This window comes from Colletotrichum karsti (genome assembly GCF_011947395.1).
Source record: "Colletotrichum karsti strain CkLH20 chromosome Unknown Scaffold16, whole genome shotgun sequence".
Taxonomy (NCBI): Eukaryota; Fungi; Ascomycota; class Sordariomycetes; order Glomerellales; family Glomerellaceae; genus Colletotrichum; species Colletotrichum karsti.
The window spans coordinates 652,385-672,497 of NW_024065916.1; the positions used below are offsets into that span (position 1 = coordinate 652,385).

Below are 20,113 nucleotides of genomic sequence, written 5' to 3' on the forward strand. Positions count from 1 at the left end.
ATTGGGTATAATGATCTTCAGCGATTTAGCATAACGCGGCGTTGGCGGGGTTTCCTGGATACCATGGTATTACACTACAATTACACTAGATTATAACAGATCAGTCATGTTTGGAACGTTTGCGGTCGTGCTTGTGCTCCTCCTTGACTTCATCCACCTCCTGCTCCATCTCCTCCTCCATCAAGTCGCTCTTCTCATCGAGCTCCGCCCATTTTGGTTTGCCGTCGGGTAAGTCGACCACTCTCTGCTTATAAAAGATGTGCATCCTATCACACAAGTTAGCACACCATCCCTCCCCTTCCCTCCCTAAATCACGAACGAAAAGACTCACTGCACGTTAAAATTCTTCCTCTTCTCCCTCTCCTCAAAATGCAACAACCCAGGAAACAACAGCACCATATTCCTTCCCTCGTCCATGATCCGGCTCCCGCAGTGCCCGCAGCTCACCTTGCACGGCAGGTCGTGCACGGCCTTCTTGTCGCTGCTCTTGTAGAACTCGAGCCCGTCGACGCCGCGCTCGAACGCGATGTCCTCCTTGTGGAAGATGGCGGCCCACTGGAAGGGCGCGCCGTGCATCTTCTGGCAGTCGCGGCAGTGGCAGAACTTGGAGGCGAGGGGTCTGTCCTTGCGCAGCCAGTAGGACACCTGGCCGCAGTGGCAGGCGCCGCGGAGGAGTTTGTCGAAGGGTTTGCCGTCGGGGGCGGAGGAGGAGGGGGGCAGGTAGGGGGCTGCTTTTTTCCAGTCTTCGTCGTAGCTGTTTGAGCCCATTGTGGAGGATTGGAAGGGAGTGCGGTGGGTTGAGTTGAATGTCTGGAGTTGGGTCGTTAAGATGTGATTCGGAGCAAGTTTGAATGTGATTGGGAGTCCGGAGTGATGAGTTCTCGTGAGGATTTTGGGGAGGAGTGAGGGTGGTGTAAGTAGGCGCGCGCAGCGACGCGGGTGGAATGACATCACTAGCGGGATTCGGGGCTGGAAATGTCTATGATGCTGTTATTTTTTCTCCGATCTGGGGAAAAAGAAACAGTGCGTGGGTGAATCAGATCGTGAAAGGCGTTTTGATCGAGGATATGCACGGACGAGGGCGGTTTGCGCCGTGGCTTGCTGTCAGGGCTGTTTTGAAGGGGTGCTTTATGATCTTATTGTCGATGTGGGTATGGAGTATCTACGTTAGCAATTCGTCAATGCTTGATCCAATTATAACGAGCGACGTCTTCTTATGTTATCCTTTCTCATGAATTATTTCCTTGACATCATATTAGAGTAGTACCAGACGTCAAGATAGTTAGTTTCCAAGGGGCTGATGGGACGAACTGGGCCCCTGACGGAAGTGCTTGGACTGGTCATCGATCCATCATCGATCCGATCTACCCCACAAACGGCCGGCGAATCAGATGAACTAAGGACCTGAATGTCCGACGACCCTTAATTGTTTAGTTTGCCTGTTGCGGTAAGAGTAGAAGTTTGTGGCACGTGGTTTATGTGTGTCAAAAAGTTTCAACGTCTCAGTCGGTTTTCTAATAGTCCATTGAGGGTCTGTGAAGTCGTTATTGACTGAACTCATTCAGTCAACAATACCCGGTAACTGCCATGTCTCACATTTCCATAATCATAATGGAGACACTCAGCTACGGGAAGCCGAATCCTTTTATCCTCCTTTTCCCTCGAAAAAAAAGTCGGAATCAACATCAAGGAACCCACTTCTCAGACGAATACATGTAGTTGTGACAAAAACCGACCCAAAGACTTCCCTCGACAACTCAAAGACGTAGATTCATCAAGATAGCATCAGGCTTCGGAAACTTCTGCATCGACTGCTATATACCACGTGTTAGTATATGGATTGCCAATTATCACCTTGCTATGGGTTCAAATACCTTTATGCACCGCTCATCGGTGCTTCTTAGAAGATCCCATCTTCTCCCAGGCCTTCTCCCATTCCTTGAGCTCACGCTCCGTCTGCTTCGCCTTGTGTTTTCTCGGCTTTCCGTTCGCGATGATCTCGGTGACGGTCGGAGGGTTGGCGAGGTACTCGTCAAGCATAACCGTAGGCACTTCGTTGATGGTTGTGTTTCTCCTAATGTGTAAGCTATTGTTGATCAGCGTCATGTGATTGGAATCACCTCTCTCCACTAGTGGTGCCGGCTGAGATGTTGGTTCTGCTTGACATGATGCTGATCGTGATACTGAAGGGAGCTGAATAGTCTAGCGCGATGCGAACTCTACTTTGCGTTGGACTTAGAGTAATAGAATATGAGATTAATTGAGGATGCTGGATACATCTATCTCTCGAGAAATTCTGACCATTTTATACTCTTTTCCAATTCAGTTATCTGTGTGTGTTTTTGGCATCACTTCATCCAACACCACACACCTACGATACCACAAGTAGATCAACACCGCACTCAGAGTATCAAACCTCTAGACGCTTCAAATACCCCAAAGCACTGTGGCAGCGAGATTTTTTGATGGCACCGGCGTGCCTTTGGCTGTGATTGGTAGATATGTGAATCCCCTGTCATACAGGTCACAGAATTTCGCGGATTTATCCGGGCAAATGAGACGCAAAAGCACATCGGTGCTTATTTTCTGCAGCCTGACTTGGCGGCCACGTCTTTCACTGCCGCGTCAGGATTTGATCTGATCCTCTCTTTATCATTAACGATCTCAAGCAGAAGACACAGGTCAGAACTCGACATCGAACCGACTCTGAGCTGGACGGCTGCCGCTCGATTTCTTTCCCCTACGTTTCAATTTGGTATTTCGGTTCACATTCCACGCGATGGCTTCCGAGCCGCCACAACATGCCCGAAGAAGAGGAGTTGTCAGCAAGAATGACGATCACGACAGCGATGCGAAAAAACGGCGAACCCAAAAGGGCTACGCTTGTCACTTCTACAAGCGTTATCCTGTTAAACACTTGCAATGCATATTTCATTCCCAGCTTAGTATTAGACATGTCAAAACACATCTTGAGCGGGAACACTACGTCGCTGCGACTTGCCGCAGATGTGGTGAGGCTTTCCAGACTGCTGAGCGAGCAAACAACCACCTTAGAGAAGAAGAGTGTTCGATGTGGCGCATAGCAGGGGAATTTCATGCTTTCGGAGACGACAAATGCGAAGCGATGGATCGCGTTAGAGGGACGACTGCGGAAGAGACTTGGTTCGCGATGTGGGATATCTTATTCCCGGGTGACCCACGGCCAGCATCACCGTACTTGGATGAAGATGTCAGCTACGACAGTTTAGCGTCTACCCTAGCCTCCGAGAGGCAAAATTCGTTCAGAGAGGGCATAGAAATCCTAAGAAGGTATGTGGAAGCTAGAAATTCACACTTATTGAAAGCTCTTCAAATGGGAAAAGGCCCGAGATTGGTCAGCTGATGAAGTCAAATGTTGATAGAGACGACGTGTTAAACGAGGACCAGCGTGAACAAATAATGATTGCTTTTCGGAGAGCTTCTGATGTGAACTCTCATCAAGCCACCATACCCAGCGGATTGGCGCAGCAAACATCTCTATTCTCTGAGGCAAGGGCACCTCCCACTAATCCGGCTTATGCATCATGGTTTGACCCAGGTCTCTCGGCCAAATTGAAGCCCGACCAAACTATTGAAAACCCGCGCCAGCCTCTTGATGACAGTATCAACAGATACGGTGAAAACTCAAATCAAGCAGCATGGGAAGCTTCTGATTTGGACTCTCATCAACGCGTCTTACAGAGCCAATCAATGCGGCAAACACCTCTATTCTCCAAGGCAGGGGCGCCTCCTACTGATTCCGGCTATGCGTCATGGTTTGACTCAGGTCTCTCAGCCAACTTTGAGCCCAACCAAATGGTTCAAACCCCACGGCAGCCTCTTAACGACAGTATCAACAGGGGCTCAAGAACCGTGTACTCGACGGAAAGTATTGTCCCCAGAAGTCTTGAACGGCAATATATCCTTGAAATCTGCCAAAGTATTCAAGGAAGATTGCGTGGACGCGTTGACCGAGATGAGTGGCTATTTTTGTCACAGGCCTTGCCTGATCTTCTCAAGGCGTTCGCTGTCAGGATCGGTTTGGAGTCATTCAGCCAGGAAAACAGAAAAATCATGGATTTTGTGCACCGGCGTGTTCAGTCAGTCCTTCACAGCGCTTCGTTTCATAAGCTATTGCTCCAATCTAACACTGCAAACAGGACTATTACACACCATCTGGGCGCAGGAGCACTGGAAGCCGACGACGACGAGTGTATGGTTGAGGGACGAGGCGACGGTGTCGATGGAATGTCTGTGGATGACAAGATGAGCCTGTGGCGCGACAAGTCCCAAGGAACTCAGATATCTGTCGACAGAGAGGAACTATTTGAAGGGGTTCGCGACGCCGACGATGAGAGAATCGAAATACCTGAGTTGTTGGCATACAACAAGGTCGTACTGGGAAGTGTGGCACTCGATTGGCTGGTTCAAGGAGTGGAAAGGGAGCTGCTGATTCAGTCAGGTGAGGCAGAACCAAGAGCGGGCACTTCACGCATCTTGATACGACAGAAACTCCTTGAGTACCTACCGACCGGTGTTATCAGTAAATACCGACCACCCACAACCTACGAAGTCAAGTTTCGTTTCAAAGAGTGGTCGCCATTCGATGCCGCTGATCTTGGAAGTCACCGCAATGTCCGACCTTCAGTACAAGAGAGACTCGACCGAATCGCAATAATTAGTGACAACAAGAATTGTCAAGCAACGATGATTAAAGGTTACATGGGCCAGATTTGGCCCATGACCTCAAGCGGAATCTTGAAGCTTCTAAAAGCAGGCATAGACCGCGTAGCTGGGCGTGGGAACCTTGGTAAGAATTTCAAGAGATGTTTAACTAAGCAGACGATTAACGAGACTTCAGTGCATCTAGAGGACGGGACACAGCTCGCCATGTCCGTAGAAGGAGGCAACCTTATTTTCCATGTTAAGGGAACCTCTTACACTATCGCAGACTGCGGGGAGCAACTTGCTTGGCTTCGAGCCGTACTTGACACTTCTCAAAGTGGCAAAGGCGTCTCATGCTCGATAACTCGTGCCATGGTCGGAAGTGGAAAGTCTCACGCTTCTTTCGCGAGTCGTTTCATGTTCCCAGACACAAAAAGCATCGAAACTTTGGATCACGAAATTCTATGCTTTGATCTCAGCGTCAACGAGCCCGCATCACACTTTTCGAATGAGCAGCTGAGATTCTGTTGCGACATATTGCAGGACGAATCGTTGATTGTGTCAGGCTACCCCATTCTCCGTCGGCCAGCCCGTTACAATGGATTTGAGATCCCGTCTGAAAGCTTTCTAGACTTGCTGGGAGAGTACACTATCGCAAGACTCAGAAACAGCATCATTCTCAGTGGTTTGAAAGTCTCATTGTCATTCATCAGCAAGACCCAAAACGTCTATTTGTGGCACAAGACTCCGACTGCTTCTGATCGATGCTGTTGTGACGGGAGGATACAGGCAGATCATGAAGTTGGAGATGTCTTTAACCCGAGCATTTTGGAAGATAGCCGTCATATCATTGCGTGGTGTGAAAACTTTAAGTCAATGCCCGGTAAGAACATACGTTTAAACGTTCTGTCGCAAGTATGCTAACCTTTCTCTTGACAAGAACACCTCGAGCAGATCCACAGCTTGTACTGCAACACTGCTTCTGTGGTTCAGGCCTTCAACCAGCCCTCTAAGAAGGGAATTAGCTTAACCAGAGGAGCAGCGTCTTTGAACACACCCCCTTACTTCAACGACGGCTATATTGAGAACATAAGGCGTCTAGATTCTTCAAGCTTCCTGGAAAATCGATCCCAAAGCTGCTCCACTGGGTCTTCCCTGGATTCCGACGTATATTCAGTGTCGGACGCTTCAGAGTACGGCGATTCCGGCGATGAGCTTGATCCCATGGCCATAGTACTGAGGGCTACAGCGTCAAAACTCTACACTACGTTCCGCACTTCGGTGTGTCATGGAAGTAGTGGAGAAGGAAACAGCAAACAGAACACCAACAGTACCACGTCGGGCTCCTCATATGGACACAATGAGCGTCGCTATGGTAACGCAAACTCAGCGAGGACAGGCACGAAAAGAAAGCTTCCGGATGAGAATGGCGACGATCCAGAAGGGGACCCTAAGAGGCAACAACCTTGCACAAAAGCGAATCTACCTTCCTCTAAAGCCTTCGCTTGTCCCTTTTGGAAAGTCGAACCATCACGATGTCGATCATGCTTCAAGCTCAAGCTCAGCCGGATACGAGATGTCAAGCAGCATCTCAATCGCAAACACGCCCCTGAGTTCTACTGCGACCGTTGTTCGACGATTTTCGAAGAAGAAGAACTGTTCAACCAGCATATTCGTCAAGTGGGTGGTCTTCACTGCACACCTTGCTCGGATTTGGACGGAATCACACACCGCCAGCGTTCACAACTGTCCCGCAAGTCAAAGAAGAACTTATCCGAGGAAGATCAATGGTTCGCAGTCTGGGAGATCTTGTTTCCGGGACGTCCGAGACCTTCATCTGCATATATGGAGGCTGATGTCTCGGAAGATATCCATCTTTTCCGCAACTATTGTCGGATTCACTCGGCAGCTGTCCTCGACCATGAACTTCAAACTATTCGGCCATCAGGCGGTCTTGGGGTAGCCGATGAAGAATGGAAGAGATATACGCAAACGGTTCTCTCCCATGGTCTTGACCGGTTATTCGAAGACTGGTGTACAGCTCGGTTATCCGAATCTCAAACGAAACCGGCGGCAATGCCGGTTCACCAAGGCACTCATGCAGGACAAAAGCTTTCTTCATACGGCACCCCGACCGGTTCTTTTGCGGATAGCGGAATTGCCACGGCCAGCGACAGTCGATCCTCCCGCAGATCAGTACATGTATCCGTCCCAACACAGAGTCTACCAAGTTTCGACATGGCACCGAATAACTTGAGTGGGGTATTGGATAACTCATTCGGAGACCCAAATCAGGGCCTCGAAGTCCCGGAAACGGCCGATTTTGGGGTGCTTGACGCATCACTCGATCTGAATTTTGACTTTACGTCTATAGATTGGGAGGCTATGACGAGGGATCAACCATTGCCAGAAATCACCGAGACAGGTACGGCCAAGGAATAAGATGCAAGAAAACTAAGTGCGTGGAGGCCAGGCCCAACAAGCCAAGTCTTCTTTTCCACGTCAGTTCACTAGATCAGCACGCAAACTAAAACGCTTGGTTTACGCGCATGCTCTTAAATGTAGTATATAAACCAGAAGACGGAAATACTCCAAGTTAAACGGAATCAGGCTGCATATAAAGCGCTGGAGCAATATGCATTTCAATCAGGGTAGGCGTTCAGGAAATTATTTCACAGCTATTTCATCCATACTTAAACTCTTGCCATGTATCGAAGGGCTACATATGTAATTGTTGTCAACAATACCGAGAAGGCGGCTTTTCTTCCATAATGATTCATTCAGTTTTCATTCAAGAAGGCATGAATGACCTCTCTGAGTCCAAAACATGCAATCCATCAAGCTCTAAAGGCCTGTGCTTTGACAGTGCATACGTTAGGCGTCACATTTGATCTTGTATAATGAAGCCAGATCAGGCCCTTGTTTCTGCAGAAACTTGCAGGGTTCGTCGGTCGTGGGCTGGGTTTCACGCGAGTTATAACCCCAGTTCGTTGCAGCATACCGGTAAGGCGGGTGATCCCCCATTAGAAAGCAGTCTGTTGAGAGAGTGAGATGTGACTCGACATAACCGTCTTGTCTGATACCTCCCGACTTCAATGTGTTGAAAGAAAGACGCTTGACGAAAGATTTGGCTACTGGGTTCTATGCTTCGGGCAACCAGCGTTGGTTTTTCAGTTTGCAGAATTCCTAGAGAACCAGCTCGACTCTCTTATCTCAAGTGGAATAAGTTGATGTTGTGACCAGATGTGTTCCACAACTTTCCCCTTGCAGTTCTTCCGCTGTCGAGGTGGCTAAACAACTGCGCCCAACCCTTGTGGACTCCAGCTGAAGTAGTCACCTGTTCGTCGTCTTCAAGAACTCTAATCCCCTCGTGGACCAGACTCCCCCGATTTCACCGCGAACATTTTGGGTGTACTCCTCGATCGCCTTCAACTTCATGTGTGTTGACGCTACAAACTGACCTTGAGTGCCATACTGGGACTGGCCAAAACCTCCACAACGGTGTGTTATCCAACCCAGAACCGTCGATTCAATAGTTAATGGTATGCATGTCACTGTGCTTAAACGCAGCCTAAACTTTCAGTCAGCATCAACGCAAGCCATGACATCAATAGTCGCAAAAGCTTCCCCGTATTCCGTTTTCAACATTTCATTGAAACTTTCGATTCAAAGACTTGAGATCTCTCCCTTGACTCCAGTATTAAATAGACACGTGCCCCTCATACCAAAGCTTCATCGAACCAAGACCACAAGACATCTCAAGGACCATTCATATAATCCACCCTATCGAACACACGCCCAACATGCGTTTCTCGGCCATCGCCCTCCTAACAACCTTGGCTCTCACGCAGTCCGCCGCAGCGGCCCCCCCGGTAAGACACCTCCGTCACCCGACACTCGGAAGCTTTCCAGGATCCATGTTCCCATCCAACAAATTCCACAACAGAAGACGAGAGAAGAACATGAAACACAGTCTAATATGCGGACCAGGACCTCGAAGCCTTTTTGCCTGATATTGAAGATATTCGAAATGAGCCATACAATCCCCGCGAGCCTGCTTGGGTAAACTGTCTGAGGCATCATTCCCTCGAGGAGTGTAAGGTCGACAAATACAAAGTGGAAGTATGTTCTATTGCTCTACTCCGGTAATCGTACAAGACCGCAACTGACAGCAGAAAGGCATACATGTACCGCAGGCGTCCAATAGACGTCCGGCCACCTAGACCTAGACCTAGACCTACACCAAGCAAAAGTAATGCGATGACGGAGAGCTCTGGGGTTTGAGATGGTGAAAACACCAGAAGAATGGAAACAAGAGTGAGTTGTGGTCGTGTCATTGGGAGAGTCTCGCGCACTGAGATTAGTCTTCGTGAATACCAACATCCAGCCATCCACGCACCGCGCCTCTTGACACGTCATGAGAATGTGTTCGTGTCTTTCCTCCTGCAACTGACCCACCTGTATCCAGACTTTTTCTCAGATCAGCGGTGCCAGCCTCTCCCTGAATCTTCCCATTGAAGAATCACCTATCAAAGCAGTGGCTGTTAACATTGAGCAATTGACCTTGATAGTCAAATGTTGTTCGGTGGCTTTCTCTTCATGCAGCTCAGAGTCACAAGACTTGATTTTACGTTCATAAACCAAACGAATAACCTCACATCAACTGAGCCACAATTGAGCTGTAATTAGAACTAAACTTCCAAAATCTCATGATGTCCCTTCAAAACCCGCTCTCTACAAACCTTCTCCTTAAAGATGTGCTATCTACCCAGGAGACCTTGCCAAATACCTCTCACCCCCGTCGAGAACCCCTTTCATCCCCGTCCGAGCATTAATAGAAACCAACGAGTCCGTCCTGCTCTGTCCAGCACATCGACCAAACCACACCATCATCCGATCCTCCAACAACTTTTGTTACCTCACGTCCAAAATGCGTTTCTCGGCCACCGCCCTCATCGCCGCCGTGGCCTCCCTCCAGCCTGCCATGGCAGCTCCCACCAACATCGTAAGGCCACCCAACCCATCCTCCCCGTCGTCTCTAACACGTAACCAGGAAACCAACGTGGAGATCGACGCCGCCCAACTCCCTTCCGATCTCGCCTTCACAGGCCTGCCACCCCTCACCCCCGAATGGGTAAGCAATTCCCGCGCCGCACCGTGACCCTCCTTCACAAGCTGACGCTCAAACCCCCCCAAACCACAGTACTTCCTCCTGGAGTCCATTCTCTGGTTGAAGCGTGAGAGAGAGGCCAAAGAGGCCGCCAAGGCCGCCGAGGAAGAGGCCGCCAAGTCGTTGTTCACCGCCTCCGCCGCCCTCGGCGAGATGGACCCGTCCTGGAAAGCGCCCGTCGTGTGCGGCCAGCCCAACCCCGCCGGGGTCGAGTGCGTGGACGCGGCGACGGCCTGGGCCGTGAGTGCAGATCCGGCCTTTTTTGAGGACAGTCGGGAACCCTGTTGGCAAGCTGACACGTTGGATACAGAACATCGTTACCGAGGTTATGGGAATCGTCCACGACCGCGAGGACTAGATGAGCGTCGACGAGAATGAGCTCGCTGACGTTCTCTCGTTCTGAGCACTTCCACGGGGGTTTGTTCAACCAGCCGCCGGCGAAAGCCCGCAGCTGGCGCAATATATTCTTCGGCGAGGAGTGATATATCAATGAGATAGTCATGGTTCTGTGCGCGGCTTTCGGATGACTGGTGCTAGGGGTTATGGGGATAACATGTTCGGTATCAGATCAGAGAGACGAATACAAGACGCGAGCCATTCAATGGCATGACCCGCAAACTGCTCAAATCATACTATTCGCCCGTGATTCAGTCACATCATCTCCAGAAACAAGACAACGTAGGCAATACCGTACTAAAAATGTTCTTTCTGATATCTGTCCGGGCCATGTCGGGTTCCGTTCTCCAAATGCACACTAATCTTTGTGGGAATAAATCTTGAGTCAAGCCACCACCCATTTCCTCGCGCACGAGGAGTTACACACTCTGAACACCAGTAAAAGAGTAATAGAATAAAAAAAAGGAGAACACCCCGACAAACCACACTGGTTCCCTTTTTCCAGATCCCTCATCCCTCCCACTTCTGGGCTTAGCCAAGAAACAGAATAACATAAAACGACCTCGAATGCAACGGCTGACCCATGCGTACCTCCACGCCCACGTACACACAAAGATAAACTACACGCCCCGTTATCGTCTGCTCGCCATGGTCATCAGCAATGATATCTAGGTAATACAGGTACAGCACTTGTTCGAGTGCTCTTTCTTCTAGCTGTCGGACTTGGTTCAAGAAGACGACTCTGAGTCCTTGGCGGCCAGGAGCTCAATCATCTTCTCGTATTCTATGTCCTTATCCAGAGGGTCGCGGCCGATTGCCTCACAAGCCTCTCTGAAGAAGTCGTCGGACTTGGCTGGGGCTCCACCCTCTTTCTTCTTCCACTCTTCGAACCACTTCTTGTTGAACTTCTGCACAAATTTGGACGCCCTGGGACCCCACATGACTGACTGCTGCTTGGGCGCAGAGGCATCAGGGGCCGAGGACTGCAGCCGTGACACTTGACCACTGGCGTTGGCGTTGTCCTCCTTATCTGACTCCCGCTCGCCGCGAGGCAGACGCATAGCCAAGAGAACGTATTCGGCCCGCGTCATGTTGTCCATCACGTCGTCCATATATCGTTTGACTTCGTCAAGGGGGGCAACGACTCGCTGAAGGTAATCCAGGTTGCGTCCCGCGGGAGAAAAGATCCGGACTGTCACCGGCTGATAATAATCGAGCAGAGCATCGCCGCCGTACTCTAATTGACTTCCTTTGCGGACGATCAAAAAGGAGGCGATGACCTGCTGTCCGCCAGGGAGGTACTCCAAAATGCTGTACTTCGGGAAAAGATAGCGATCGCCGTTTCCGCCAGTGAAATCAAAACACACGCCTGAGATCTCAGGCCTTGCCGGTTGTTGCGGAGGACCTTTGGAGCGCAGTGCCTGCTGAGGAGGTTGCTGCAACTGCGTTGCAGGCGATGGCGCAGGGGTCGTTTTTGGTGAAGGCGCAGGTGCGGGTGCGGCAGCTGCTTTTGGAGGGTGGCCGTTCGGCACGCCATTGACGGGAGTTTGCGGCGTGGATGGTTGAGGCTGAGGAGTGAGGCCGCCCTTCAACTCCTTGCACAGCTTGTCAAGCACCGCCTTGAGATCGGTTGCGTCCGTGAAGCCTGGTTGGTTCTCGGCAATCCGACGAATCATCGACCGTATCTTGTTGTCATCCAATGCCGCTCTCACCAGTGCAACCACCAAGGGGTCGCTCCCTCGAGGAGGAAGAAGCTCAGCCGATTTCTGGCGTGGATTGGTGTTGAGCACAATGTCCACGATCGTGCGCACCTCATCGGCGAAGTACTTGACTGTCCTCCCATCGACAAGTAGCCTGTCTGCCGAAGGGCCCTGCTGGCCGCCCTTCCTCTTATATTCCAACGTGATTTGGTCTATAATCTTTTGGAAATTGGTAAGCTCATCGGGCTTCGCTTCCCCGGCCGCGACTCGTTTCATCAGGTCGCGAAGAAGGGGATCTTCCGACGCTCTTTCGGCTAACGTCATAATGATGGGATCTGTACCCTGTGCTTTGGCTGCTGGGGGCTTTCCAGCACCTGAAGCAGGTGTTGGAGTCGCGCTTGCTGGCCTTGACGTGGGTGCAGAGTTGGCAGGCCCAGGTTGAGCGGCGGGAACCGAAGGAGTGCCCGGTGCGGGCGCTGGCAATGGCGCTGGCCCTTGACCATGCGCTGAAGCAGGCGCCGGGTGAGCAAGTGCCCTAGGAGGAGGTGCTGTCGCTGTCGCAGGCTGCGTAGGTCCCAGGCTACGTGGTGATGGGATCGCTTTGGGCGGTTCATTTGCAGCAGACGACGGTGGTCTGGGCTGCGCTTGTTGAGCTGCGGGTGAGGGAGGAGTTGGCGTCGGAACCGGGGGCGTTGGCTTCGAATCGACTGGTGCAAGAGACGGATTGGCAGTTGTCGATACCGGTGTAGGCGGAGGCGGCATGGCGCCATTGGGAGGTCCGTATTGAAGAATGGGTCGGAAGGTTGCCTGGGTGGTCGGCGCGGGCGGCTTCGGGTCTTTGATAGCCCACATGGTGGCCTCAAAGACGTGCGGCTCAATCGTGATTTGCACGGGGCCAATTTTGGTCATGGTATCTTTGGCCGGATTCTTGGGATCCTCGGTCGCACCCTTCTTCCTCAGCGGCTTCGTCCAGTACTTTTCAAACATTCCTTCGGCTATCCATCTGTGTCGCGACCGGGCAAGAGACTCGGCTAGAACGCCACTGTTGCGACAGTTAGTATGGGCACGGGATGAAAGAGGGCTCGAGGCATAAAGGTGAGCGTACCTCTCCTGAAAAGACTGATATTCCCTCGCAGGAAGGTCATCGGGCTGGGGCTCCTCGATGGTAGGAAGAGGCTTTCCAGGCTGGACGGTCTTGGGCAACGTCGGCGGCGGGGGCTCTTCGACGGGAGCTGGGACTGGGGTGACGGATCGATGCTCGGGAGGCGTGACGGTGCGCTTTTTCGCGATGTGTTCGACGCGCGCGGCAGCCCTTGCGGGCAATTTCCTCTTCCGCTCCATGTTTTGCGTATGCCTTTGCCGTCTCCCTGGCGCAGGAAAGTTCAGGGTATCACGGGTCGGTTTCCGAGCGTGTCGGGGTGGTCATCATAAGCGAGGAAACACAGCCTTGGACTGCGCGCGTTTTGGTCGTCGAGGGTAGAGCAGAGCAAGGTGGAAATGCAGAGAGTACTCGGTTATGAGGTTCGTCGTTGGATGGTGGTGGTAGTGTCGCGCGAGAAGGCTGTGGATGCAGTGGAGGAAGGGATTTGGCGACTCTGGAACGGGCTCGTGGGAATTGAATTGGGGTGGACTGGACGGGATTATTACACGGGAGCTTTGTATGGAATCGGAGAAAGGTGAAAGGTAGGTACCTTTTAGGCGCGGTGCCGTCTCGCAAAGGTGGGAGAGGTGGAAAGATACATATCGGGAGGTACCTGAGGCTCCTTCGCGTGCCTGCGCCGTTGTTCTGCCGCCGCCGTGCTGCTCAGTGCTGCCGTCTTTTTGGTTGGATATCGACGACCACTGGCCAGTCTTTCCACACGACACGCTGCCGCTTCTTTCGACGTCTGGCCAGTCGCAGTCCAGCGGGCAAAAGAGACACCACTGTGACTGAGGCGGGCTGTGAGTTTAACAGGGACCAGCCTGATTGATTGGTCAGGAGAAGGGCGGAAAAACTGGGAACTTGCCGCGCCCTGACTGGACGAAATGCTTGGCCTAATCCCGTCCGCCACTCAAATCGCTTGAAATTCCGAGACTGGACCGCGATATCCCTGTTTCCGTCTCCATAATACCCGATTACATAAGACATCAAGTCACGACCTTCTTATCCCAATAAAATGGAAGCGGTCACGTTCTCGCCATGCCGCTGCCTCTCCCAATACCAATTGCCGCTGCCATTTGTCAGTTGCATTGGACATGTGTCGCCGCCTGTCGGTGTTGGCGTCACTCCAGGCAGGAAAAGACGGAAAACAAAAGTGCGGGTGGACATGAGATTGTGGCTGTGAAGCTTGGGTGACGACTACCTGAGGTACAGCGCCCTTTCTCTCCCCTCGCGATCCTCTGCAACAGTAAATTGCACTACCACCGCCGCGACCAATCCCTGGGTTCATTTGTCATGAAGGCGCAACACCCTTCGACTGCCGAAGTTGTCATTCCTATCGCAGGATTTTGCTCGGAAGCAAGGAATTGCGCTTCACCTGTCATTTTCACAATCAAGAGATGCAGACATCATTTTTGATATTGGCGGTTGATCTGCTGTCGTCGGCGTGCGGCTGATACCTAAAATGTGGGAGGTCGCCGCATTTTGGGGACCTGCCGTCGCTATCTGCCGGTACATCTTAATCAGCCGCACTCTAACCAAACCACACGTATATCCCGATAATGCCTTCCATACCGCCATCCCTGCTGGTTCGCAGGCAATTCCAACCTCAATCCAGCAACCAGTTCGACCAGGCTTCGCCGAGGGTGGCCACGACATCGCCTCCGGTCATGTGTATATAGTCCGGAATCATCGCAACATCTTCCCCAAGACCCTCTCTACCTTTCATTTCTCTGGTATTCATCTGCGTGCCTTATCATGGCAGTGCCGCTGTCCCCGATCCTCCGGACGGCCGTCTGGGCAGTCGCAGCTCCTCTCGGCCTCTACTTCACATTTCTTGCCCTCGGCGCCACACCCTTCTTCCAACGACAGTGAGTTTCCTCAAACTATGCATATGAGTCCTCCGTAGCTCAAATTTGCTTCCAGCTTCCTCTACGCCCACAAGATAAACACATTATGGTGGCGCGACGTCAACGAACCTGAGCGATTCGGCTTTGCTAGTCAGTCCACGTACCATCACCGCCACCACACGGGCGCTGTTAGCTGACGCGTTTTCACGTAGGGGGCCAAGTCACGCCGTTCTCTCTCAAGACTCCGGATGGCGTCGACTTGTATGCTTGGCACGTGATGCCCTTACCAGCGTATCTCAAGCAGGAAGAGAGGTTCTCGGCGCAAAAGCCGGGGTTCTGCGAGGATTTCACTCAGACGGAGTCTTTCCGGGCTATTAAGGAGGACCCCGATGCTCGAGTTGTCCTTTCTTGTCAGTTACTTCATCATTCTCATGCAAAGTATTCGCTAACATGATGCAGTTCACGGAGTATAACGCCCCCGATCATGACCGGGACCGAAAGCTGATGCTAACCATCCCCAGAACGCTGGAGATATCGCCCAAAATCATCGTCCAGACAGCTACCACGTCATCACAGACACCTCCTCTTATCACGTTCTTGCCATCGACTACCGCGGTTTCGGCCACTCTACCGGTGTGCCATCCGAGGACGGCCTTATCCAAGATGCGGCAACTTTAATTGACTGGGTCATCAACGTCGCGGGCGTACCGTCAGATCGAATTGTCCTCCTCGGCCAGAGCTTGGGGACTGCTGTCACCAGTGGCGTCGCGGAGCTGTACGCTTCCCAGGGCATCGAGTTCGGTGGTATCGTTCTCGTCGCAGGCTTCAGCAATCTGCCCAAGATGCTGAGCGGCTACAAAATCGGTGGAATGTTCCCTGTTCTTGGGCCCCTGAAGGTCTGGCCCGGATTCCTGGAGTACATGGAGGGTTTCATCTACGACAAATGGCCGTCGGCAGACAGGCTGGAGAGTCTCGTGAAGCTGACGAAGAGGCGGTTGCGGTTGACGCTCATCTCCGCCGAGGACGACTCGGACATTCCTTGTGAAGAGAGCAGTAAGCTGTTCCGGGCCGCAGCAAACGCCACTGTCGAGGGTGGCCTCAATGACCATTCGTTCGAATCTTGGAAGGAGGTGCGGACGATTCACAAGGGGAAGAATGCGTTCGTCACGACTTGGCATGCGGATCACAACATTATCATCCGCCAGGAGAGGTTCCCGTACGGAGGTAAGCCGAGATTCCTGAGCAAATGATGGGATGATGGTTGGCTGATTTTACCAGGACACAACGACATCATGGGATACGCCCCTGTTATCCTCGCTATCATGCGATCCTTTGACTTCGGGGGCACGGTGTACGATGGAGCCGGTTCTGACACTAGCAGCCGGACCCTGTGATGATTTGCATTCTTCTTGGCGCTGCGGCGTGGGAGTTATCTTAGATATTGGTGATGCTGGTCCTAAGAGGCCTGCGGTAGAAGAGATGACGGCGCATGTCTATAGACTTGGTGTCAATTACATTTGAATTACAAACAAGACCATAATTGCGACAGCGTCCCCAAGTATGGCAATTTCATTGGCATTCGTTGGAACAAAGAACAGTCCAATTAAACATCAGCCCACACTATCGCAGTTCGCGCGCAGAACATCTAAGGGACATTCGTCCGATGCAACAATAAACGTTACCTAGACAGAAACTAGGCAGAAAAGCCAGATATCATTAATTACAAGACACGTTCACGTTCGTTCTGGTTCATCCAAGAAAAGCTTCGTTGGGAGAAACATGCAGAGTGACTGCTTTTTACCTAGGAGCCTAGCTTCAACATTGGCGACCCCTAACAGGTCACCAAGGCACCCTAGCGCACCTCCCTTAGGGGATGCCCCGCAGCAGGTGACCTACCTTACCCCGCCATGATGCAGTCACACCTGGAAAGTGCCCGGCCACATGAAACTGTCCTCTCTCGCGCCAAAACTTCTCCCCCGCCATTCCCACCTTTCAAGCTTGTCCAGAGCTCCGAAAGCTCCAACCACAACAATCACGACACCACACCCGATCGTCCTTCAACGAACCCAATTCCGCGAAGAGACCCGAAGCGATCCAACAATGCCTGCTGAGGAGTCCAAGCCCCTCGACCCTGCTGTCAAGCAGGCCGAGGACGCCGTCGCCGAGGCGGAAGACAAGGGCAAGGGCAAGGAGGTTGAAGTCGAGTCCGAGGACGAGGAGGACGATGCGCCCGAGGAGACCACCGGCGCCGCTGCCACCGAGGCCGCTCCAAAGAAGAAGAAGAAGAAGTCCAAGAGGAAGAAGGTCAAGGAAGCCTTGACCGGCAAGCCCAGTGACCCGGAGCAGCAGATCAAGGACGCTATCGGCGGCCTTACGCCTCAGCAACTCACGGAGCTGCTTGCGCTGAACCCTGCCCTGGCAAACGAGGTCGGAGGCGGTGGGTCTAACAAGTCTGCCGAGGAGACTGCCGCTGCGCTTAAGAAGCTCAACCTGCAAGACATCATGACGGGTCTGGCGTCGTCCGGCAAGAACGCCAAGGACATGGCCAGTTACAAGTTCTGGGCCACCCAACCCGTCCCCAAGTTCGGCGAAGGCGAGTCCAAGGTCGAGGACGGACCGATCCGCATTCAGAAGGTCGAGGATGTACCCAAGGAGCCGTCGCCCCTGGTCGACGGCTTCGAGTGGGTTACGATGAACCTCGAGGACGAGGGCGAGATGAAGGAGGTGTACGAGCTGCTCAACGGTCACTACGTCGAAGACGACGAGGCCATGTTCCGCTTCAACTACTCCCCGGCAATGTTGCAATGGGCCCTAATGGCTCCTGGCTGGCGCAAGGAGTGGCACGTCGGTGTGCGCGCGTCGCAGTCTAGGAAGCTGGTTGCCTTCATCTCTGCCATCCCTGTGAACCTGCGCGTGCGCAAGAACGTCGTCACCTGCTCTGAAGTCAACTTCATGGTTGTCCACAAGAAGCTCCGCGGCAAGCGTCTGGCGCCCGTTTTGATCAAGGAGATCACCCGACGAAGCAATCTGAACGAGATCTGGCAGGGTCTGTACACCGGTGGCGTCGTGCTTCCCAAGCCCGTCAGCACGTGTCGTTACTTCCACCGCGCAATCAACTGGCAGAAGCTGTACGAGGTTGGCTTTAGCCCGTTGCCGATCGGTAGCAAGCCGCAGTTCCAGATCAAGAAATACCAGCTATCCGACAGCACCTCGACAAAGGGTCTGCGCGAACTGCAGGAGAAGGACATCGAGCAGGCGAGTGCTCTTCTGAACAAGTACCTCAGCCGATTTGACATGGCACCCGAGTTCTCGCAGGAGGAGTTCAAGCATTGGTTCCTGCATGACAAGGAGAAGGGCGGGGAGCAGGTCATCTGGACCTACGTTGTTGAGGTTTGTTCTTCAATCTTCTTGGCTAGGTACACACTGACACATTGCAGAACAACGGCAAGATTACCGATTTCTTCTCTTTCTACTGCCTCGAGTCCACCATCATCAACAGCGACAAGCACAAAGTCATTCGCGCGGCGTACCTTTGGTACTACGCTTCCGAGGTCGGCCTTTCCACGCCACTTGACAAGCCGGCGCTCAAGACCCGCTTGAACAGCCTCATCAACGACGCCCTGGTCTTGGCCAAGAAGTACAAGTTCGATGTCTTCAACGGTCTGTCTCTGCTCGACAACGGTCTGTTCCTCGAGCAGCAGAAATTTGGACCTGGCGACGGCCAGCTGCACTACTACCTGTTCAACTACCGCGCGGCCCCCATCGCTGGTGGTGTCGACAGAAGAAACAAGCTTGATGAGGAGAACCTGAGCGGTATTGGTTTGGTGATGTTGTAAGCTGATGACGATAATGGAAGACGTATGAGTGGGCAAGGAGCACCAGGACATAAGTGCGCACAGAGTACGGTATGACTGCATGCAGACGGCGTTGGAGGACTGCGGAGGTATCATGGTACATAAATAAAAGCCGTTACGACCTGCAATGCCATATATCACATGCATCGCGTGTAGTTGGACCGCCCAGCGGCTCGATCATCCCTCACTTGGAGGGGAACTGCTTCTCTACTGCATCGATGCGGTCCACATACCACTTGTTCATCCACGGCACCCTGTCCATGATAGGCGCGTGGCCCATCCCTTCGATAAACTCGACGACGGAAGGCTCCAGATGCTTAGCTAGCAGCCGACCGTGATGCACATCAATCATGACGTCCGCCTCGCCGTGGATCACAGCAATCCTCTCCCTCCCCACAGCGTCACCGAGCTGCTTCAACTGTTCAGGCGACTTGTGATGCCACCCAGCACTAACAAGCTGCAACAAGAACCCGCGAATGCTAAACAGCCCAGGCGTGGTCCTCTTCACGAGCTCCTGTGCCTGGAAGCGCTGGTAATTATTCTCGAACCTGCCGTACCCCCTGCCCCCGTCCGCGGGACCGCACTTGGGCGTGTCGTCGTCCGGCAGCTCCGCCGCCTCGTCCGGCGCGATCAGCCAGTCGGCCGGGAACAGCTTGAGCGCCGTGTCCTGGATGCTCCGGTCCATGCCCTTGGGGACCAGCATGGCGGCGCGGTCGCGCAGGTTCTGGACGAAGGGCTTGGTGTTCTCGATCCAGGGGGCGGTGCAGAGGAAGGTGACGCTGGCGAAGACGTCCGGGGCGGCGAAGGCGAGCTCCTGGGAGATCATGCCGCCCATGGAGATGCCGAAGAGGTGGACGCTCCGCGGCGCCGCGGGGTCCGCCCAGCCGACGTGGGTGAGGACGTCGAGGGCGTCGAGGGCCATGGCGCTGGTGGTGTAGCGGCCGTAGGGGACGTCGGACTCGCCCATGCCGCGGTTGTCGAGGACGAGGACGGAGTAGCGGGAGGCGTTGTCGTGGCCGAAGAATTTCGTCTGGCGCTGCCATGAGGTTTTGACGCCGGCGAGGCCCATTATGAACTGTGTGTTTCGGTCAGTTTTGGTTTTTGGTGAAGGGTGAGTGGAACAGAGGTACGATGATCTTGGAGGGGCCGTGGCCGTGGATCTCCCATGCGATGTTGAAGGGCCCGTCGCGGTCTTTGGCGACGAGGCATTTCCCCTTGCGATCGGCCTCGAGGTTCCATATCGTGGAGGGATAGGAAGGGTGGTTCATTGTGGCTTCCGCCGTGGGGAAGACGGGGACTCTGGGCGCATTTTTGTTAGATGT

At 52.9% G+C, this 20,113-nt stretch overlaps 7 protein-coding genes across 7 annotated transcripts; 3 read left to right on the plus strand and 4 right to left on the minus strand.

Annotated features, from left to right (window-relative positions):
- Nucleotides 1-100: 100 nt before the first annotated feature.
- CkaCkLH20_05717 (uncharacterized protein) lies at nucleotides 101-768 on the minus strand (the record flags this gene model as incomplete). The annotated part of the gene is made up of 2 exons (XM_038888435.1): nucleotides 101-266; nucleotides 332-768. 2 exons carry the CDS (start codon nucleotides 766-768, stop codon nucleotides 101-103), a joined length of 603 nt encoding a protein of 200 aa, XP_038746332.1.
- Nucleotides 769-1,887: 1,119 nt separating this feature from the next.
- CkaCkLH20_05718 (uncharacterized protein) lies at nucleotides 1,888-2,167 on the minus strand (the record flags this gene model as incomplete). The annotated part of the gene is made up of 2 exons (XM_038888436.1): nucleotides 1,888-2,071; nucleotides 2,121-2,167. 2 exons carry the CDS (start codon nucleotides 2,165-2,167, stop codon nucleotides 1,888-1,890), a joined length of 231 nt encoding a protein of 76 aa, XP_038746333.1.
- Nucleotides 2,168-9,613: 7,446 nt separating this feature from the next.
- On the plus strand, nucleotides 9,614-10,211 carry CkaCkLH20_05719 (uncharacterized protein; the record flags this gene model as incomplete). The annotated part of the gene is made up of 4 exons (XM_038888437.1): nucleotides 9,614-9,688; nucleotides 9,737-9,817; nucleotides 9,887-10,093; nucleotides 10,164-10,211. 4 exons carry the CDS (start codon nucleotides 9,614-9,616, stop codon nucleotides 10,209-10,211), a joined length of 411 nt encoding a protein of 136 aa, XP_038746334.1.
- Nucleotides 10,212-10,977: 766 nt separating this feature from the next.
- CkaCkLH20_05720 (uncharacterized protein) lies at nucleotides 10,978-13,290 on the minus strand (the record flags this gene model as incomplete). The annotated part of the gene is made up of 2 exons (XM_038888438.1): nucleotides 10,978-12,991; nucleotides 13,055-13,290. The coding sequence occupies 2 exons, from the start codon at nucleotides 13,288-13,290 to the stop codon at nucleotides 10,978-10,980; spliced, it is 2,250 nt and encodes a 749-aa protein (XP_038746335.1).
- Nucleotides 13,291-14,845: 1,555 nt separating this feature from the next.
- Nucleotides 14,846-16,331, plus strand: CkaCkLH20_05721 (abhydrolase domain-containing protein; the record flags this gene model as incomplete). The annotated part of the gene is made up of 6 exons (XM_038888439.1): nucleotides 14,846-14,958; nucleotides 15,014-15,087; nucleotides 15,150-15,347; nucleotides 15,397-15,404; nucleotides 15,459-16,161; nucleotides 16,216-16,331. 6 exons carry the CDS (start codon nucleotides 14,846-14,848, stop codon nucleotides 16,329-16,331), a joined length of 1,212 nt encoding a protein of 403 aa, XP_038746336.1.
- A 706-nt stretch (nucleotides 16,332-17,037) lies between these two features.
- CkaCkLH20_05722 (uncharacterized protein) lies at nucleotides 17,038-18,773 on the plus strand (the record flags this gene model as incomplete). The annotated part of the gene is made up of 2 exons (XM_038888440.1): nucleotides 17,038-18,327; nucleotides 18,375-18,773. 2 exons carry the CDS (start codon nucleotides 17,038-17,040, stop codon nucleotides 18,771-18,773), a joined length of 1,689 nt encoding a protein of 562 aa, XP_038746337.1.
- A 202-nt stretch (nucleotides 18,774-18,975) lies between these two features.
- On the minus strand, nucleotides 18,976-20,059 carry CkaCkLH20_05723 (glycylpeptide N-tetradecanoyltransferase; the record flags this gene model as incomplete). The annotated part of the gene is made up of 2 exons (XM_038888441.1): nucleotides 18,976-19,866; nucleotides 19,922-20,059. The coding sequence occupies 2 exons, from the start codon at nucleotides 20,057-20,059 to the stop codon at nucleotides 18,976-18,978; spliced, it is 1,029 nt and encodes a 342-aa protein (XP_038746338.1).
- Between the last annotated feature and the right edge of the window lie 54 nt (nucleotides 20,060-20,113).